The sequence below is a fragment of the Anguilla rostrata genome, chromosome 5 (assembly GCF_018555375.3).
Source record: "Anguilla rostrata isolate EN2019 chromosome 5, ASM1855537v3, whole genome shotgun sequence".
Classification (NCBI taxonomy): domain Eukaryota; kingdom Metazoa; phylum Chordata; class Actinopteri; order Anguilliformes; family Anguillidae; genus Anguilla; species Anguilla rostrata.
The window spans coordinates 16,989,531-17,006,103 of record NC_057937.1 but is presented as its reverse complement, the minus strand read 5'-3'; the positions used below and the strand labels follow the sequence as shown (position 1 = coordinate 17,006,103).

Genomic DNA, 16,573 nt, shown 5'->3' with positions numbered 1-16,573 from the left:
CACTAAGAGACATGGGGACGTGGTGGAATAGCAAGAGGAGGTTTGTGTCAAACATGTCACATTTGCCCTTAAATGGTAAATGGTAAATGGACTGCATTTATATAGCGCTTTTATCCAAAGCGCTTTACAATTGATGCCTCTCATTCGCCAGAGCAGTTAGGGGTTAGGGGTTAAGCGTCTTGCTCAAGGACACTTCGACAAGCCCAGGGCGGGGTTTGAACCGGCAACCCTCCGACTGCCAGACAATCGGTCTTACCTCCTTACCTCCTGAGCTATGTCGCCCCTTAAACTTACTGTCCTCTGAGAATCTAAACGTGTCCTTGACATGCCTATCACTGCTACAGTATTTGCTTCTCCCAGATGAGAAAGCAAATGTCTTAAGACCTCTGGAGATCTGGGTACCAGGGTTAGACAAGTCCACGCTTAACCAGTCAACTGATACGCGGATCATGTGATTTGGAGAAAGAGGTTGTGTAATTGTTTGCTCTAGAGAAGATGCAATTTTTAAGTTTTCCTCTATGGGAAATCCCATAGTTTCAAACCACTTTGTTCCAGTCACTTTCTTGTGGCGGACTTTAACACTCTATAGCGGACGCCTGAGTGGAATGTGCGGGGCGCTCTGTCTACTGTTTCACTCTTTTATGCAGTTAAGTGGATTCTACTGAAGTTCATTTGGCGCAGTGGTAACCAACCCTGTTCCTCAAGATCTACCATCCTCTAGGTTTTCATTTCAACCCTAATTTTGGCACACCTGATTCTATTAATTAGCAGCTCAGTGAAATCTCTAGCTGTTGAATGATGTGCGCTTTGTTAGGGTTGGAGTGAAAACCTACAGGGCGGTAGATCTCCAGGAACAGGTTTGGCTAAAGGTTTAAGGTTGCGCGTAAACTTGAAAGCAGTCGAAAAAAATTTAAACTTGAAATACAGTATCATTATCATTGACGACCAAATTGTACCAAGAAATACACTGACCATTTATCAGTGTTTACGGTGTTCAATTTCTCCTATCGACTTAAGTGGCTAAAAAGACTTTCAATGCATGAAAAACCCTGGACTTCCCCACTCTGAAAGTGGCAACATGCTACAAGGGATACATTTAATGGACAAGGTACAGTATCCGCAAAGGCAACAAACAGCACTACAGGATAAATACAAGCTGACCCACACGTTGCTATTGCCAGGAAGCTCTGTCTCTCTCTGTCAGCGTTTGCAACAAGAAATGATGAGTGAAAAGGTTTTGGCATAAGAAAATGAGTCTCTGTCATTGGTCCAGGAAAGAAGCCAAGGTAAGCTTCCATTGTGCTGAACAATGCCTTTGTGTGTCCATGGTGTGTGGAAGCAGGAAATCTTTTTTTTTTCTTTTTTTACAAGAGAATAAAAGCGCGACGCCCTCTGCCCCGACAGATCCGCCCCGCGTTCGCGATTCAGCTTCCAGTTGTGTACGTTTCCCGGTTTTGACAAATTGAAAACCTGGCAACCGTAGTGGGCCCCCATTTTGAAACTGGAACCCAGGGTGTACTGGGTTGGGGGTTGATTTAGTTTTTTTTTCTTACCTGTCCTCCTCTTGTTCACTTCTTCAGATGAAAAATAAAATGTATCTTCTGGTATTAGTCAACTATATTCAGTTTTGGTTGACCAAAATTCCATTCACAGGGCAAACTCCAACAGTTTTCAATATTTTTCCGCCACCACCGCTCGCATACTCACCATTTTCGGTGTTGCTGCTGAGCTTGGTTGGGGCCATTTCTACCCATTTGCCCTCAATTTATTTATATCCAGCAACTATACAAAATGCCCTGTTCATCGTATCATATTATAAAGGATAGGCCTATTTAGTCTTTTTCTTGGGGAAGGATGGAGGACTTCTATGATAAATGTGTTCGATTATTTACATTTGCATGAATCTGTTTTTCCCGTTTGTTTTCTTCTTAGGTTTGCATTTCTAGAAGTGTCAAAGATGACATTAAAACAACGCAAGGATTGTCTTTTTTTGTGCCTCCTTTTGTGATTAGCCATTAAAACTCAGGCCGATGCCCGTCTGGCACTAGATGGCGCTAACAGCTTCAACAGAACGTACACGTATTGCTGCGCCGTCCCTTGTAAAAACCGGAGCCTCTCCCTCGCGCAAGATAAGATTCAGAGCAGGTGCAGACGATCATCGTGCCCTTGAAACAAAATGCTTACTTATAGAGTCGTCTGTAATGATCAGCCACTCAATCCAAGCCTGATTGTTGCAAATGCACAACAGGGAACGTAATTACTCTATATGCATCTCGCTAAATTGTGACAAAAATCTAGGCAAAATATTTGCTGTTGTAGACACAATTAATCATTAAATTTGATGCGTGAGGTCCATTTCTTGCATCGAATAATACATCATCAGAAAAACAGGATGGTTTAATGGCATAAATCCAAATATGAATCTCGTTTTATTACAGTTTGATGCAGCATCGATCTTAAGAGACAAGTCAAGCGGTCACTTAAGATATTTGCATGGCAGTGTGATTTAAAATCAGTGAAGATATTTCCCCTATCTCTGTCCAGAGAAAGTGAATGTGACAAGCTGAAGAAGGTCTTAGATCTTATCTCTGTCCTCGCGATATCCAGATTAAATGACGTCTGTAAACACTTCTCAGGGAAGCGACCCCGGGAAATAATCATTTCAAATAATAGTCGTAAAATAATTTGTTTTGTTCATCTCGCCGGGCTACACAGATTGAAATTCTGCACGGGGGTTTTCAATTTTATCTTCACATTAGACTGCAAGGTTAAACATCACCGACTGCCCACTTCAGCATTATTTTACAATGTTCTTTGACTTAAAGCCTTTATTGTCATTTTGTAAAAATCCCAAATATAAAATGCTTAATCATGACAAATGGATAGGTTTAGAAACTGATAGGTAGGTCAAAATCATAAACGATCACAATCTACAATCCAAAGTTCATTATCATTATGAAGGCACTGAAATTTGAAGAAGACCAAAATAAAAAAAAAAGAAGGGAAAATACAAATGTACAAAACTGGAGAGAAAGAAAACGAGTTGCACCCCCTAGAAAGATCCATCCAACTGTAGTATCCATGGCACCTTTGATTTGTACCCTGACATCAGGCAGCTTAGCTATCACGTGATGACTCAGCGAGGAGTAAAAATCTCTAAAGGAAACTTGAGAATTGGTCTTGTCGGGGAATAAAAAAATTGTTCTGCTTTTCTGTATGAGGAAATATGTGCAAATTCACACATACTGTCCTCAAATACACACACGCACACACATTTCTCTCGAACTCACTCACACACACACACGCATACACTGCCCTCTCAACCTCACTCACATATGCACATACACACACACATACACAGCCCTCTCAAACTCACACACACACATTGCCCTCTCAAACTCACACACGCACACAAACACACGCATACACTGCCCTCTCAACCTCACTCACATATGCACATACACACACACACACATATACACATACACAGCCCTCAAACTCACTCACACATGCACGCACACCCACTTTGTCCTCTCAAACACACACACACACACACACACACACACACACACACACGCGCAGGCGCTGAATGACGCGCGGGGGGGGCGGGGTCACTCCCGCGGGGGGAGGTCCAGCATGATCTCGGCCACGCCGATGAGCTTGGTCTCCTCCAGGGCGCCCACCAGCCGGCCCAGGCGGGCCCTCTTGCCCTCGGCCTGGATGAAGCGGCTGAGCAGCTGGTAGGCCTGCTCGTAGAGGCCGTCGCGCTCGTACTCGTACGCCAGGTTGTCTATGGCGGGGCCCTTCAGGGCCCGGCAGCTCTTCTGCAGCGCCCGCCCCACCTTCTTCCAGTCCCGCCCGACGCTGGTGGCGAAGCGCTGGTGGTCGGCCGCCGTCAGCTGCCGGTCGTCTGAAAACGCCGAAAAAATCGGGGCGAGGTTAACGTGAGAACAAACGCCAAAGCCAAATAGCAGAGAGGAGAGGTCCCTGTAGTACGGGACATATTGAAACAGCCTCTTCATGCGAGGGGATCACGCTATTCTAAAGACAAGCTTAAACTGCGGCACCTCCCATTGCAGATCGCCCTGTACTAAAGTGCACGGGCTCTCTCTCAAATTCGGCCGCTCCGCTCACATTCAGCTCCTTAGCACGTGCGCCACCTCATCGTGCATTTTAAAGGACCCAGATAGAGTTCTCGGTAAATGAAATTTAGCTTGGCGGTGTGCACGGGGCGTTCTGAATCTGAGTGCGCTTCGCGTCTCCTCCTCCAATGAGAGCCCTGCGGCCCTGCGGTGCGTGAATGAGTCACCGGCTCGCCGGTGGGCGTGGAGGAGGAGAGCGCACGCTCAGCTGTGGCGTTCGCTGCGTGGGTGCGCGTAGCAACCGGACGCACGAGAGAACAGTGCAGTTTACTGATTTGAAAAAAAACCAAAAACCTTTTTTTTTTTTTTTTTTTGGAGAATTCTGAATGTTGTAATGTTTTGACAGCTTGTATCGTCTGCTTGAAATGTTGTTGAAAATGTACTCGTTTGGAAAAAAATGTCAAAACTATATAGTTGTTCTGCACCCTGCCCCCCCCCCCCCCCCCACCCCACACTCCCCTCTTTCTGTGGAGAAGTATGCTTACCAAATACTTGCTCCTGAAACAGGAAACAGTTACTAGGCACGGAGGGAACTTCCTGTTTGAGGGCTGAGGGTTGCGTGGCGTGGGAGGGGCTCCTGTCAGACAAGACCAGGCTCTGCAGCTGCTGCTCCAGGAGGCACACTTCGTCGTCGGGCAGGCGGTTAGGCTGGGGACCCAGGAAGAGCCGCGGCGTCAGCGCCAGACACGCGAGCGCCGCGTAAACCGCGGCGACTTCCACCAGACCCCAGAGAAAAAACGCTGACACCAGCGCTGCGCGCATGACCAAACATCCGCTGGCGCGCGCAAGGCGTCACCGCGGAACGCCTCACGACAGCTCGGCGACACAGAAAACACAGGACCGCAGGACGCTGTCCAAATAAAGGCCTACCAGGCAGCGGCACAGCGGCCTCATCGTGGGAGTTCTGCAACGCAGCCGTACCATAGAACAACCTTCAACATTTCGCGGTTTCACAACGTGCGCTGTTGCACAATGCTTCATCACGTGCTCAACTCTAAACTCACTGGCCCCCAACCTTGTCTTCTGAGGTCTGTTTCTGCTCAATTTATTCAACTGCTTGTGGTTTTCAAGACCACAATTTGCTGAATCAGGTGTTATAGTGCCAAGGGCGAGAGAAAAAAGCCAGCCACCTACTCCAGTTACTGTGGCCGACCTTTCCTAGAAGTCTAAACCTAAAGTTCTCCCTCTAGGGGTTAAAAAAGGCCAGTGCACAGCAGTTTGAGCTGTTCCAGGAATGAGCTGACCAGGAGCTGGTGTACAGAATGGAAGCCACCAAAAGGTGAATACACTAACCTGCTCCAATGAGACCTGTACCAGCTCACTGCTATGCAGAGGGTATAAGTTACCATGGGTTTGCGAGCCTTTGTGCCTGTTTGTAGCCAATATGAAGCATGGTATTGCGGCAGCATTGAACTGTGCCCCAAAACAAAACACACCTGTTGTAGGAGTCACCCCTCCTCCTGCCCCCGCCCTAATGGCTGGGCCATTACTGGACCTTGCTCTGTCTCTTTGCTCTCTTGTCTGCTGCCTAGCAACCAGCTCTTAGCAACACCAATAAAAATAAAGTGGGCATGGTCATTACTTGAGTACGAGACGATGGAAAGTAGAGGGCGAGGGAGGAGAAGTGCAAAAAAACTAAACTGAGACAAGAGAACGAAAGAGGGGGAAAACTGTTTTCTGGCCTCATATGAATATCAGTCAAATGAATATCACCGTGTCTCTGATTACTAAACCTCACTTTGTCCCCATGCATGCATAACGCTTTGTCCTGACATATCCTGTTTTTGCAAAAAGCCGTTATCTCATCAGACGCTCTACGTTTATATCTGACAATTAGGCAGACCTCTTTGAAAGTGAAAGTTCGGGGAAATGTCACGCGAGACAGCGCGAGCGAACCCTGCCGTAAAAGAATGGCCTTGTCAGTTAACGCTGAAGGCGAAGAAAAGATTCCCGCCGCTCTAGCAAGAACGCTTCTAGCTTTATACTTGCGCTATTTTGTTAGCCAGAATGCCAATGGTCAGAGTGTTAGCCCTGGCCAGACTTGCACCCCCTAAAGCCTTACGCAAATATTCCCTCACAATCAGGAATGACAGATCATAATTACAAATCATCGCTTTAGACTTGGCACATCACAAAAATATTGTCAGTCAATTTGGGAGAGCAATTCTAGAATTACTGAGTCAGTAATGAAACGTTCACAGCAGTGTATTTTAAAACAAATCTGTTATATCTAAAAGTGATTCTTTGTATATATGCCCATATATATATATATGTGTGAAGTGCAGATAATGTATTTTATTTCAATATGTTTCCGGTAGATTCCGTTTCCAGAGGATCCCCAGGCGATGCTGCGGCTCTGAGGAGCCAGAATGGCGGAGGTCGGCCCCCCGGCCCCGCCCCCTCACCTTTATCAGGCTGATGTGGCGCAGGCAGCGGTCCTGGTCGTCCAGGAAGTCGTCCAGGAGGCTGTCGCCGGCCTGGAGCCGGGTGTGCGTGACCAGCTCGCCCGCCCCGGGCAGCACGCGGCTGGCGTGCTGGGTGAACAGCTGCAGGAGGGCGCCGCTTGCGTAGCTCTCCAGGAACCTCCGGCACGCCCCCGGCTCCACAAACTTGATCTCCACCCCCAGCCGGGGGTCGGCGTCGTGCAGCTTCAGGATCTCGTACCCGTCCAGGCCGCCGGTGGCATCTGCGTCCGAGGGGGGGTGGGGTTAGGCGAGGAGGAAGAGGGAAGAGGTGGAAAGGTAAAAGTGGGGGGGGGGGGGTGGAGGGGGGTTAGGTGAGGAGGAAGAGGGAAGAGGTGGAGAGGTAAAAGTGGGGGGGCGGGTTAGGTGAGGAAGAAGAGGGAAGAGGTGGAGAGGTAAAAGTGGGGGGGGTTAGGTGAGGAGGAAGAGGGAAGAGGTGGAGAGGTAAAAGTGGGGGGGGGGTGCGAGGGGAGAAGACAGACAGCAGCAAATAAAGGGAGGGGGAAAGATTGAGGGTGAAGGGCAGAGAGATTTAAGAGAGAGGGGTGGAGAGGAGGGAAGGAGACAGTGACAGGAAATAAGTACGGAGAGGGGAACCAAGGGGGAAATAAATAAATACATAAATAATGAATAAATTAAAAGGGTGACCTTGCCCTCGCAAAATCAGCACCACCGTGACAGCTGAGTCAAAACGGGACTCGTCCCGGCCTTCCCTCCACCCACCTGACAGTGTTAGCCTGATGACCTTGAAAAGGCTGAACTTCCTGTCCGGGTCCTTATAGACAGAGAGCAGCTCAGGATAGTCCGACTGCAAGAAGAGGAACACACAACCTGTCCCCAGGTCGTCCACGCAGTTCCCAGTCACTTTCTGAAACAGTCAAAGGCACATTTTTGGCATTTGGGCAAATGTTCTGTTGCGTACACAAATGAATACCGCCCTAGTCCATGTATGTTTCTACGTAATATACTATAAAATAATATGTCTGGAAATTTCATCTGGAAAACCACCAGAAATCAGTAATATGCTACAGAAACTTCAACTTGAAATACAGAATGACAAAGTGCGAAAAACTATTTTAATCATTTTTCTCCACAACTCTTAATATATGAATAAACATCAAAACTTTGCATGAATCATATTGTTTATAGGGCTTCTGGGATTCAGGTTAAACCAAAAAAGGCTGAATTTACAGCTTTCAAACTTGCAAGATCCTGATTCAAGTTTATTGCCTTCAAAGAAGGATATACGTATCCATAACTCAGCAGTACAGAAGAGAACACAGAAAACAAGCAAACATTTTAAAGTTAAGAAGCTTTGTTAAGCGACTTTAGCCAAGGTGCACTTCCTTGCTACTGAAACAACACCTCCATCGCAGCCGTCTGCTTTCACAACAGTGGAAGTTGCATGCTTTTGGCAATGGTACTGCTTTGCCTGGAATAGCATGAATTCTAATATTGGAAATGTTGGGAGTGGGGCTGGCCAATGCTTTTGGATGCTACACTGGAGCCAATCCATTATAAGGATAATTATGCATTATATTATGTTCAGAATCGTTTAAAACATAATATGACAACATTCCTGGTTTATTTAATAACTGACTAACTTCATTAATACACCAAACCAGCCATTTTAAAACATTTTGAAGCTAAAGAGTGACTTTTTTTTTTTAGAATAAATGGAATGTAAGCACTTGCAGTTAATGTATGTCAATTTCACTGACTGAATATAAGTGGACATTTGTAGACAATGGCTCTCACTGTGGTTTGGTGGAGTCCCAAATCCTTAAAAATGGCTTTTTGGCCCTTTCCAGGATGATATACTTCAAGAACATTTTTATTATCTCTTCTGGAATGTCCTTTGATCGTGGCATAGTGTGTTTGTATAAACTTTGTGGTCATTACTTCCCTCTGATGGCAAGGCTCAATATGAGTGAGATTGAGATTCAACAGGGCTGGCTACAATCAAGCCTGGTTGTGTTCAATCAGCTGAATCTAATTATCAATTAAATTAGGCTAATTAGTTGATTGAGGAACTAAGAGGGCAATTACTTTATCACATGGGTGACATGGGTGTTTGAAACCATTCAGTGTGACAAATATGCAATAATAGAGGAAATCAGGAAGGACGCAAATACTTTTTCATGGCACTGTATGTTTTAGTGTTATTCTAAACATTATTAAAGAGAAAAATACTTAAGTTAAAATATCAATTTTTCTTGGTACCAGCTTTTTTCTGGGAACAAAACTATGATAGTATTTATTTTCAAATTGCCATATCCTGTGCTATAGTAATAGTACCGACTCAACCAAAACATAATATACTACAGGATATGCAATAATTTACCCCAAGCTCTGAACAAAGTGTTAAGCTATCGTGTCTATTCTGACTAAGACTTCACACACTGGATTGTCGTTGGAACTTCCCTGCACTGCCGCTCACTGAGAACTTCCAACAAATAAAGATAATGATCTCCAGTGTGAAAAACGATGATTAGCAGAAATCCATGAATCACAATAATGTAAACAGGGCTGGATACAGTTACCGGTACAGTTAATAACCAAAAGGCAATGCTGACATTTTGGTACAAATCCGAAACGTTTTTTCCAATAGATGTATTCCTCTTTATGTTCCAACTCTAGGCTAGTCTGTGCTGCATTTGAACAAGATAGATTGAAATTAGCCTCTTGAGCAGTATCTGAACTTTCTGTGAAAAAAGCTGGCTAATTTTGGACAGCTTTTCATTGTTTTTTCTGTTGATTGCGCACACCTTCTATATTCAGTGCCACTGGGCTTTGTCTTTGTGTGATTTTGGCATCTTGTTTATAGAGGTCTTGTTCAGAAACAGTTCTGTTGTTCGGATAGTGCTCATAATCTTTTCAAAGCTCAAGGCACAGTGAGGGCTAGTGGTCTGGTGCCCGGGGCAACTGGCCAGTTTGCCCAGAGCTTCTGCCAGCCCTGAATGTACAAAAAATGAACCCGACTTACAGTGGGGGTAGGTGAGACCCGCCCCCATTTCATAGCCTTACCTTCGCATCAGCCTCGTCCATGATTTCAGCATCACTGTCAGGTGATTTCCCTCCGCACAGACTAGCACCTTACCACTGCATGGTCCACTGGAGAAATTTCACTAAACATGGAAAAACAAGATAATTCAATTCACAAGATTCTTTGGAATGAAAATGCATGGAACAATCCCCACGTCGACCACATAGACAGCCCAATGTGAAGCATCAAGTTTCCATTAACAGAACTTAACAAAAGTACAATGTCTCCTGATAATATGTAATTATGTGCAGTAAATTGCGTACAACCATATATGAACATACCTTTTGCTGATAGTTGTTCCAAAATGTACACAGATTCCAAACATGTTAAAAACAGTAGGTTTTATACCCTACTTCCCAGGAGGAAAACTATTCTAATTGCAATAAACCCTTGAAGGTGTAAGATCTCAAATATGTGATTAAAATTATCGCGATTGAACATTCTAATGCTGATGGTTTAACAATCACTCCTGATTTAAAGCAATGCAGTTCTACAACACTGACTTTGAATTCTCAAAAATTAAAAATAACTACTCTTCAAAGCTACTAATGACGCTGTTGTGGGACAAGGTGTGATTTTGAGAAAGGGAATTCCTGGTGGAAATTCACGTGACGCACACATACAAAAAACCAATAGTCAAACTCAAACCACATCCTTTCTGCGTATTCTGAGCATGCAGGCACCAGGTCAAAATGAAATGAGTGTTCCGTTTAAAATATTTTACAAACCGCAAGTATTCTAGTTTGTACAGTGCAGTATGCACGGGTATTGTTACAATTAGTTAATACACGGCGAACACTGCAATTTCCTTCACATAAATGAAGAAAGATTCGGTTCTGTTTTGCAACTATCGCTTTCACATCCAGGTGCGGCGACCTGACAGTCTAAATCAGAAGTTGTCAACATTTTTGTCATCTGTGAAAATAATATCAGATTACGGAAATAAAATCAGCAAGGAGCAGGCTAGATTTCAACTTTTCACTGTAAATAATAAATAATTATATAGCTAGTTTATGTGACAGTATGCGCATTTAACTGGCTCAGATTTTCTACACTAGCTATATTGTAAGAGCTAACTGTAGCCATTAGTGCTAGCTGCACTATGTCGGGGAATTGTCAACTCACCGCCCTAAAATCCCCGTTTTCTCAGTGAAACATTGACTAAACCTAATCTTTACCATTGCGGACAGCATAAATTCACGGACTTCCTAGTTAAACCGCGACAGATCTTTAAGGTACACAGATCACACCGTAAACTATTATTGTTTGCAAAGAGGAAATCGGGGATGAAAGGACTACAAGTAAAAGAAAACTGTGATTTGTTCAACGTTTACGTTAACAGGTCTTCGCGAATGAACCCAGAAAACTCACAAGTTAGCTATGAACAGTACAGTGCTGACATTGTCAGGCATTGTGCGACTCGCAAGCGAGTGGATGCCAACACTTTGCCTTCGCATTCCCCCACATTAGTGTATGTCTTGCATCATATTACATGTGAAAAAAAACTTTCTTGGGTTCAACAACTCCCAAGATTTCAATCAGGAAAGCTGAGCACAAATAGCTCATGTTAGCTAGCTAGCTAAAGATAAGTAATTCGATCCGACCACTCGTCATTTCACACCCAAATTGTGGAGACAGAACAAGAGGGAACCAATCATATGAGTGAAAGTTTCAAATAAAAAATTTTCTCAAGCTGAGACAAAGCTGTTTTACTATAAATCATCTTCTTATATTAGCTTAGCTAGCTAGCAACAGACTACCTAGCCGGGACGCATGTCTACCTAGCTACTTGTTAGCTATTAGATTATATTAGTTAGCAGCTAACAATGAATGTCTGAAGACAAACTTGGATAGCTAGCTAGCCAGTTCGCCGTAGCTGCCTGATGAAGTTTTACCTCCGCATTATTCAAAATCAAATCAAGGGTTAATGTTATATAGTTAACTTACCATGCAAACGAATGTGTTTGAGTCACCGAATTTATTATTAATGACACATACATACACATAGGCACACACTACAGTAATAATTCTAAGCAATCTTATTGGATGCGGAGAGCCAGGAGACGTAGTGTGATTGGTGTATTTATCCCATTGCTCGTTTTCGATTGGTTTTAGGTGCTAAGTATGTGGTCTTCTCTGACGTATAAGGAAAAACTTACGTAGCAACTTGTTCACTGTCCTTGCTTGGATGCATGGAAAATGTTTTGACGTTCCTAGTCATCCGGTGAGTATTATGCAGTTGTCAAAAGTAATTATTGTTTAGCTTTAAGTTTAGAAATGTGCATATGTTTACTGAAACACTGCTGAACCGAACATTTTAATAAGAACTGTCTCCGGGCCGTGGAGTACTTGGCAATTAGCGATAGCTATGTATTAGCACGCTAGCTAAAACAAAATGTGTTATTACGACTGTTTTACTGTCAGGCCTGTAACAAATGGAGTTTCCAGAGGAGGTTCTCGCGCATATCTTCTCGTACCTACCGCTATGGGACAGGTACAGCGCCTCCTTGGTGTGCAAGGCGTGGTCCCAAACTATGACACACCCCTTTGTTTGGTACTACACCGAAGTCAGGTAGGTGTATGTGATTTATTTAAAGTAAACGATTTATTTTTTTACTCGGTGTATATACAGTATAGGCTTTCAGACACCAATGAAACGCATCTCCACCAACTAATACACCAGTCTTAGCATATTTGATTAACTAGACATGTTTTTCTACTACCAGTAGATGAGAACCTAGAATGGTAATGCAATTGCCATCTTGTTTCTGACCAGGTTAATCTCAATTTTTAAAAAAATATTTCCAGATCTTATCCAAAGACCTAGAACTTACACAGACAACATTTAATAAAATTTACATGCATTCACTTAGATGCAGAAGAAATGTGGGTTAAGTATTTTGTTTGAGGATACAACAGCACTGCTACTGCAGAATAAAACCTACACGCCCAGATCCCTACCTATTTATACTACACTACTTGCTGGTGGTATATCATGTAATAACTTTAAGAAACGTCCTTAAGCACTAAAGAGTCCTGACTTTGAAATTAGAAATTTGGCTGCATAAACCACTTTGCATTCTTTCATCTCCAGGCTATTGTTGCAATTTACAAGAAAGTGCACTGTGCACATCAACAGACCATTAGGAACAAGGGCTGGTATTCTGAATAGCAAATAGTTCATCAATAATCAAACATCTAGCTGACAGATATGCTCGCATATTATCAGACAGCAATAACTGTTTTGAGTGTACAGGTTGTGGATAAGAAAATAGATTTGGAGTTACATTTGGTCCACCCCTCCTTATGCAGAAGGAGTACTAGGCTGCTTAGCAACAAATAAAGAGGTATGAATCGTACCAGAATGAGTGGAGCAACCTATTTTACATGTGAAATGCATGTACATTTTTAAAAAGCATTCGTGAAATGCTTTTCTTTCCTGCTCTTAATCAATCATTCAGTCAATCCTTATTGTCTCTGATGGACAATTCATTGTGCAGCCAAGTTAAAACATCACAAACACAAAACAATCAATAATCAACCAATAATGACATAAAAACATAGATCAAAAAGGGGGAAAATGATATGATATAGGGAGCATTGGATATATGAACATAATTGTAATTCATTGTAAAAAGGATTTATAAATGGTTACATTAAAGGATGAGGTTAAAAACAGTATGTAAGTAATGTACCATATTATGGTGTAATAAATGGGTCATGGAAATTTGGGATGGGGTAATCAATAAATAAAGTTATAAATATGACCCAGTAAAAATAATAATGAAACGCTTTGCAAGAACTACCATAATGCCCATATTGCCAATGTTCTCTATATCTTGTTAATTTTTCCTTTTTGGTTCATGTTTTTATGTCATTATTGATGGTTTATTATGAAATCAACCATCAATTTGACCTGAAATGCTTCAGGTAAAAGTGTACAGGCTAGCTGTACAGTTCACTTGCTCTGCAGGTGTGAGTCTGGGGCAGAGGCCCACGGCCTGCCTCAGTTCTGCCAGTTCCTGAGGCTGGCCCGGCACCTGAAGATCTCCATCCGGCACCCGAAGGAGGAGTCCGGGCGCGGCATGGCGGTCCGGGCGCTGGGTCACGCGGCGGGCGCGGGGAGCCGCCTGAGCGCCCTCCGCATCTCCTGCACGGGCGAGTTCCCGCTCTTCTACTCCGGCGAGGACGTCCTGCAGGGCATCAGGGCGGCGTTCCTGAGCGAGGCCGGCGGGCTGTCGCTCCGCGAGGTGGACCTCCGGGAGATGCCCTTCACCCTCAACGACTCGCTGGTGCTCGACGTGGCCCGCAGGAGCCCCGGCCTGCGCCGGCTCTTCATCAACAACAAGACCCTGGTGTGCAACGTCACCACGGAGACGCTGCGCGAGGTGCTGGGGCTGTGCCCGCAGCTGTGCGCCCTGGGGGCCTTCTACGCCAGCCTGTCGGAGGAGGTGCTGGGCGAACTCCTCCGCCCGGGCAGGGCGCCCTTCTCCCTGCTGGAGCTGTACTGCGAGAGGTCGGACAAGTACGCGCACGTGATCTCGGACCGGTTCTGGGAGGCCCTGCGGAGGCGCCACCCGTCGCTGGCGGTCAACGTGGTGCTGAACCACACCCTCCCCGCCAGGATGTTCCTGAAGATCCTGCAGCCCAGCCTGCCCGTGAGGGACCTGGACCTGGTGACCTTCACCGACCTGGCGAACGAGCTGGCCTTCGCGGCGGGCAACTACGGCGACACGCTGGAGAGGCTGGTGCTGCAGACGTCGGCCCCCGGCGGCGGGCTGGACTCGGCGCTGGTGGGCGTGGCCGAGCGCTGCGCCCGGCTGAGGGAGGTGCACTGCTACTGCGTGGTGTCGCCGCGGGTGATCGCCGCCTTCCTGGAGCGCTGCCCCCACCTCTGGAGGTACACGCTCAAAACCACCAAGGAGCGCCACCCCTGGACCTGCACTGTGCTCAAATAGGAGAGCGGAGGGGAGAGGGATGGAGGAAGAGGGGAAGAGGGAGATGCGGTGGAGCGTGTGCAAGGGATGGGGGATGGGTAGAGGGGGAGTGCAAGATGACACTGTTGTTATTAGTTTATGAAAGAATAAGAACCCCAATTTCTGCATTTAATATATTCATATATTTATCAGTTCTGCAAACAAATATTTATTAGTCTATATAAATATAAATGTAAACCCCCACACACATATCCAGTGATCACTTTTATTTTGTCCTTTGTAGCAGGTAATTCATTCAGCTGATATATGCCATGGTTCTCAGTCTCACCAAAGGTGATGCAGTTCATTTAATCAGTTCCCTCTATTGCATTGCATCATCAATCAGTGCCAATGGAAACCTTTTCTTAGCAAGTGGACTTTGACCCACATGATAATCGCTGATAACTTTGTTTAACCCCTTGTGTCCTGTTTACTTTTTAGCACCTGTGAAACTGTTAGCCTGGGTCAAGTATACCCGGGACATTATTGCGATTTTAAAGCAATACAGGAATAAAATCAATGCGAAATACTCAATATATAATTATCTTCATCTCAATTCCAAACATTATAAACAATGTATATGGTTAATGGTCGCCATTCACTTCTGCTAGATTGCATTTAACAATGAAAGTGTCAGTCATTTTTTGTGAGAAAGATGTGATTTAATTCAGTTTAGCTCTGAATTACAAACATTAAAATACACGTATAGAGTGGTGTACGTGTATACCCATGGCCAAATTGCATATGTAACACCACCTCTGTAGGTTACAAACTTAAACATGTTAATTTGCCTTTGAACTGAGGCGGTGTCCCTTGTTACCTTCTGAATACAAGTGAGAACAAAGTCTAGTGCCAGTTATTTATGGTGCCTACCTATGTCTTGGTTTTATATATTTGTTTATGAGAAGCTTAACCCTTTAAGGTGTAAATTTACAAATACATGATTAGAATGTTCTTAACTGAATATTCTAATGCTGATGCAACAATTACTACTGATAATTGAAAGCAATGGAGTTCTAGAACACACTGACTTAGATTTCTGAAAAAATATTCCAAAAAACTACTCGTCAAAGGGATAAGCAAAGGTCGAGTTTCACCAGCGCTTTAGATTGGTGATGAGGTGAGAGAGAGATGTGGAGCGCTTTAGATTGGTGATGAGGTGAGAGAGAGATGTGGAGATGGGCCTCTTCCCTTCACCAGGTTTTTTTTGTTGTATTTTTTCTTCTTTAAAAATAGTCCGCAATATATTTCTTCATTTATAAATGCACATTAAATTATTCAATAAAATGGGTTGATGCAAATGGATGAAATGGTATATGTATCTGTGTTTGAACTCACAACTGACTGGTATCTGGGTAGGGGCTCGGAGAGCCCTGAGGCAGACCATCAGTCTAACCAATGAGATGCGCTGGTGTTGCTCCTGGACTCTCCTGAACATGCCCTTTATTTTGATAAGAAAGATAAACCGGATGAGGATTTTGATTCCATAATGACGTTGAAGTCAGCCGTCTTAATTTTTTATAAGCAGCAATGTGAAAATACAATGAGTGATGAGCATGGAAATAGGTAGTGAGCCAAATGATAACTCACTGCTTTTTCTGCATGACTAATAATTCAAGGACAATTTGATTCTGCTGCCGTGATTGGCAAAATGTCTAAATTGCAGTGTCTGAAATATTTAGGAAATGATCAGGGAAAAGCAACATGTCATTGAATTTGAAGTGCATCCTATGTGCCATACAGCTGAGGAGAATTAGCCAAAGGCAAATCCCAAATAACTGTTCAGGTGCCCTTTACATTTCAGGCCATTTCAGAAAGAAATCTCCAATGTGACACATCATTTTAAGCTATTTATTTTTTAGGATGGTTTTTTAAATTAATACATATAACAACATTTCTAGTTGCTGGTTGCTCAGTGTACATATATTAGCTATATTTTTTGAAAAG

At 44.1% G+C, this 16,573-nt stretch overlaps 2 protein-coding genes across 10 annotated transcripts; one reads left to right on the top strand and one right to left on the bottom strand.

Moving 5' to 3' along the window:
• Positions 1-2,797: 2,797 nt before the first annotated feature.
• Positions 2,798-11,734, bottom strand: tradd (tnfrsf1a-associated via death domain). 7 transcript variants are annotated; one of them, XR_010329977.1, is made up of 7 exons: positions 11,598-11,734; positions 9,633-9,732; positions 7,328-7,479; positions 6,548-6,828; positions 4,628-4,790; positions 3,465-3,910; positions 2,798-3,390 (listed from the first exon to the last, which is right to left on the bottom strand). XR_010329977.1 is itself a non-coding variant. In XM_064335426.1 (7 exons), exons 2-6 carry the CDS (start codon positions 9,650-9,652, stop codon positions 3,612-3,614), a joined length of 915 nt encoding a protein of 304 aa, XP_064191496.1. In that variant the 5' UTR covers positions 9,653-9,732; positions 11,598-11,734; the 3' UTR covers positions 2,798-3,390; positions 3,567-3,611. The 7 variants fall into 7 exon arrangements, 5 of the variants coding, with proteins under 5 accessions (XP_064191496.1, XP_064191497.1, XP_064191493.1 ...); XR_010329978.1 differs by having other exon boundaries at positions 3,471-3,910; XM_064335426.1 differs by having other exon boundaries at positions 3,567-3,910.
• Positions 11,595-15,930, top strand: fbxl8 (F-box and leucine-rich repeat protein 8). 3 transcript variants are annotated; one of them, XR_010329976.1, is made up of 4 exons: positions 11,595-11,874; positions 12,075-12,222; positions 13,624-15,746; positions 15,786-15,930. XR_010329976.1 is itself a non-coding variant. In XM_064335422.1 (3 exons), exons 2-3 carry the CDS (start codon positions 12,086-12,088, stop codon positions 14,606-14,608), a joined length of 1,122 nt encoding a protein of 373 aa, XP_064191492.1. In that variant the 5' UTR covers positions 11,595-11,874; positions 12,075-12,085; the 3' UTR covers positions 14,609-15,930. The 3 variants fall into 3 exon arrangements, 1 of the variants encoding a protein (XP_064191492.1); XR_010329975.1 differs by having other exon boundaries at positions 13,624-15,759; positions 15,797-15,930; XM_064335422.1 differs by having other exon boundaries at positions 13,624-15,930.
• Positions 15,931-16,573: the final 643 nt, after the last annotated feature.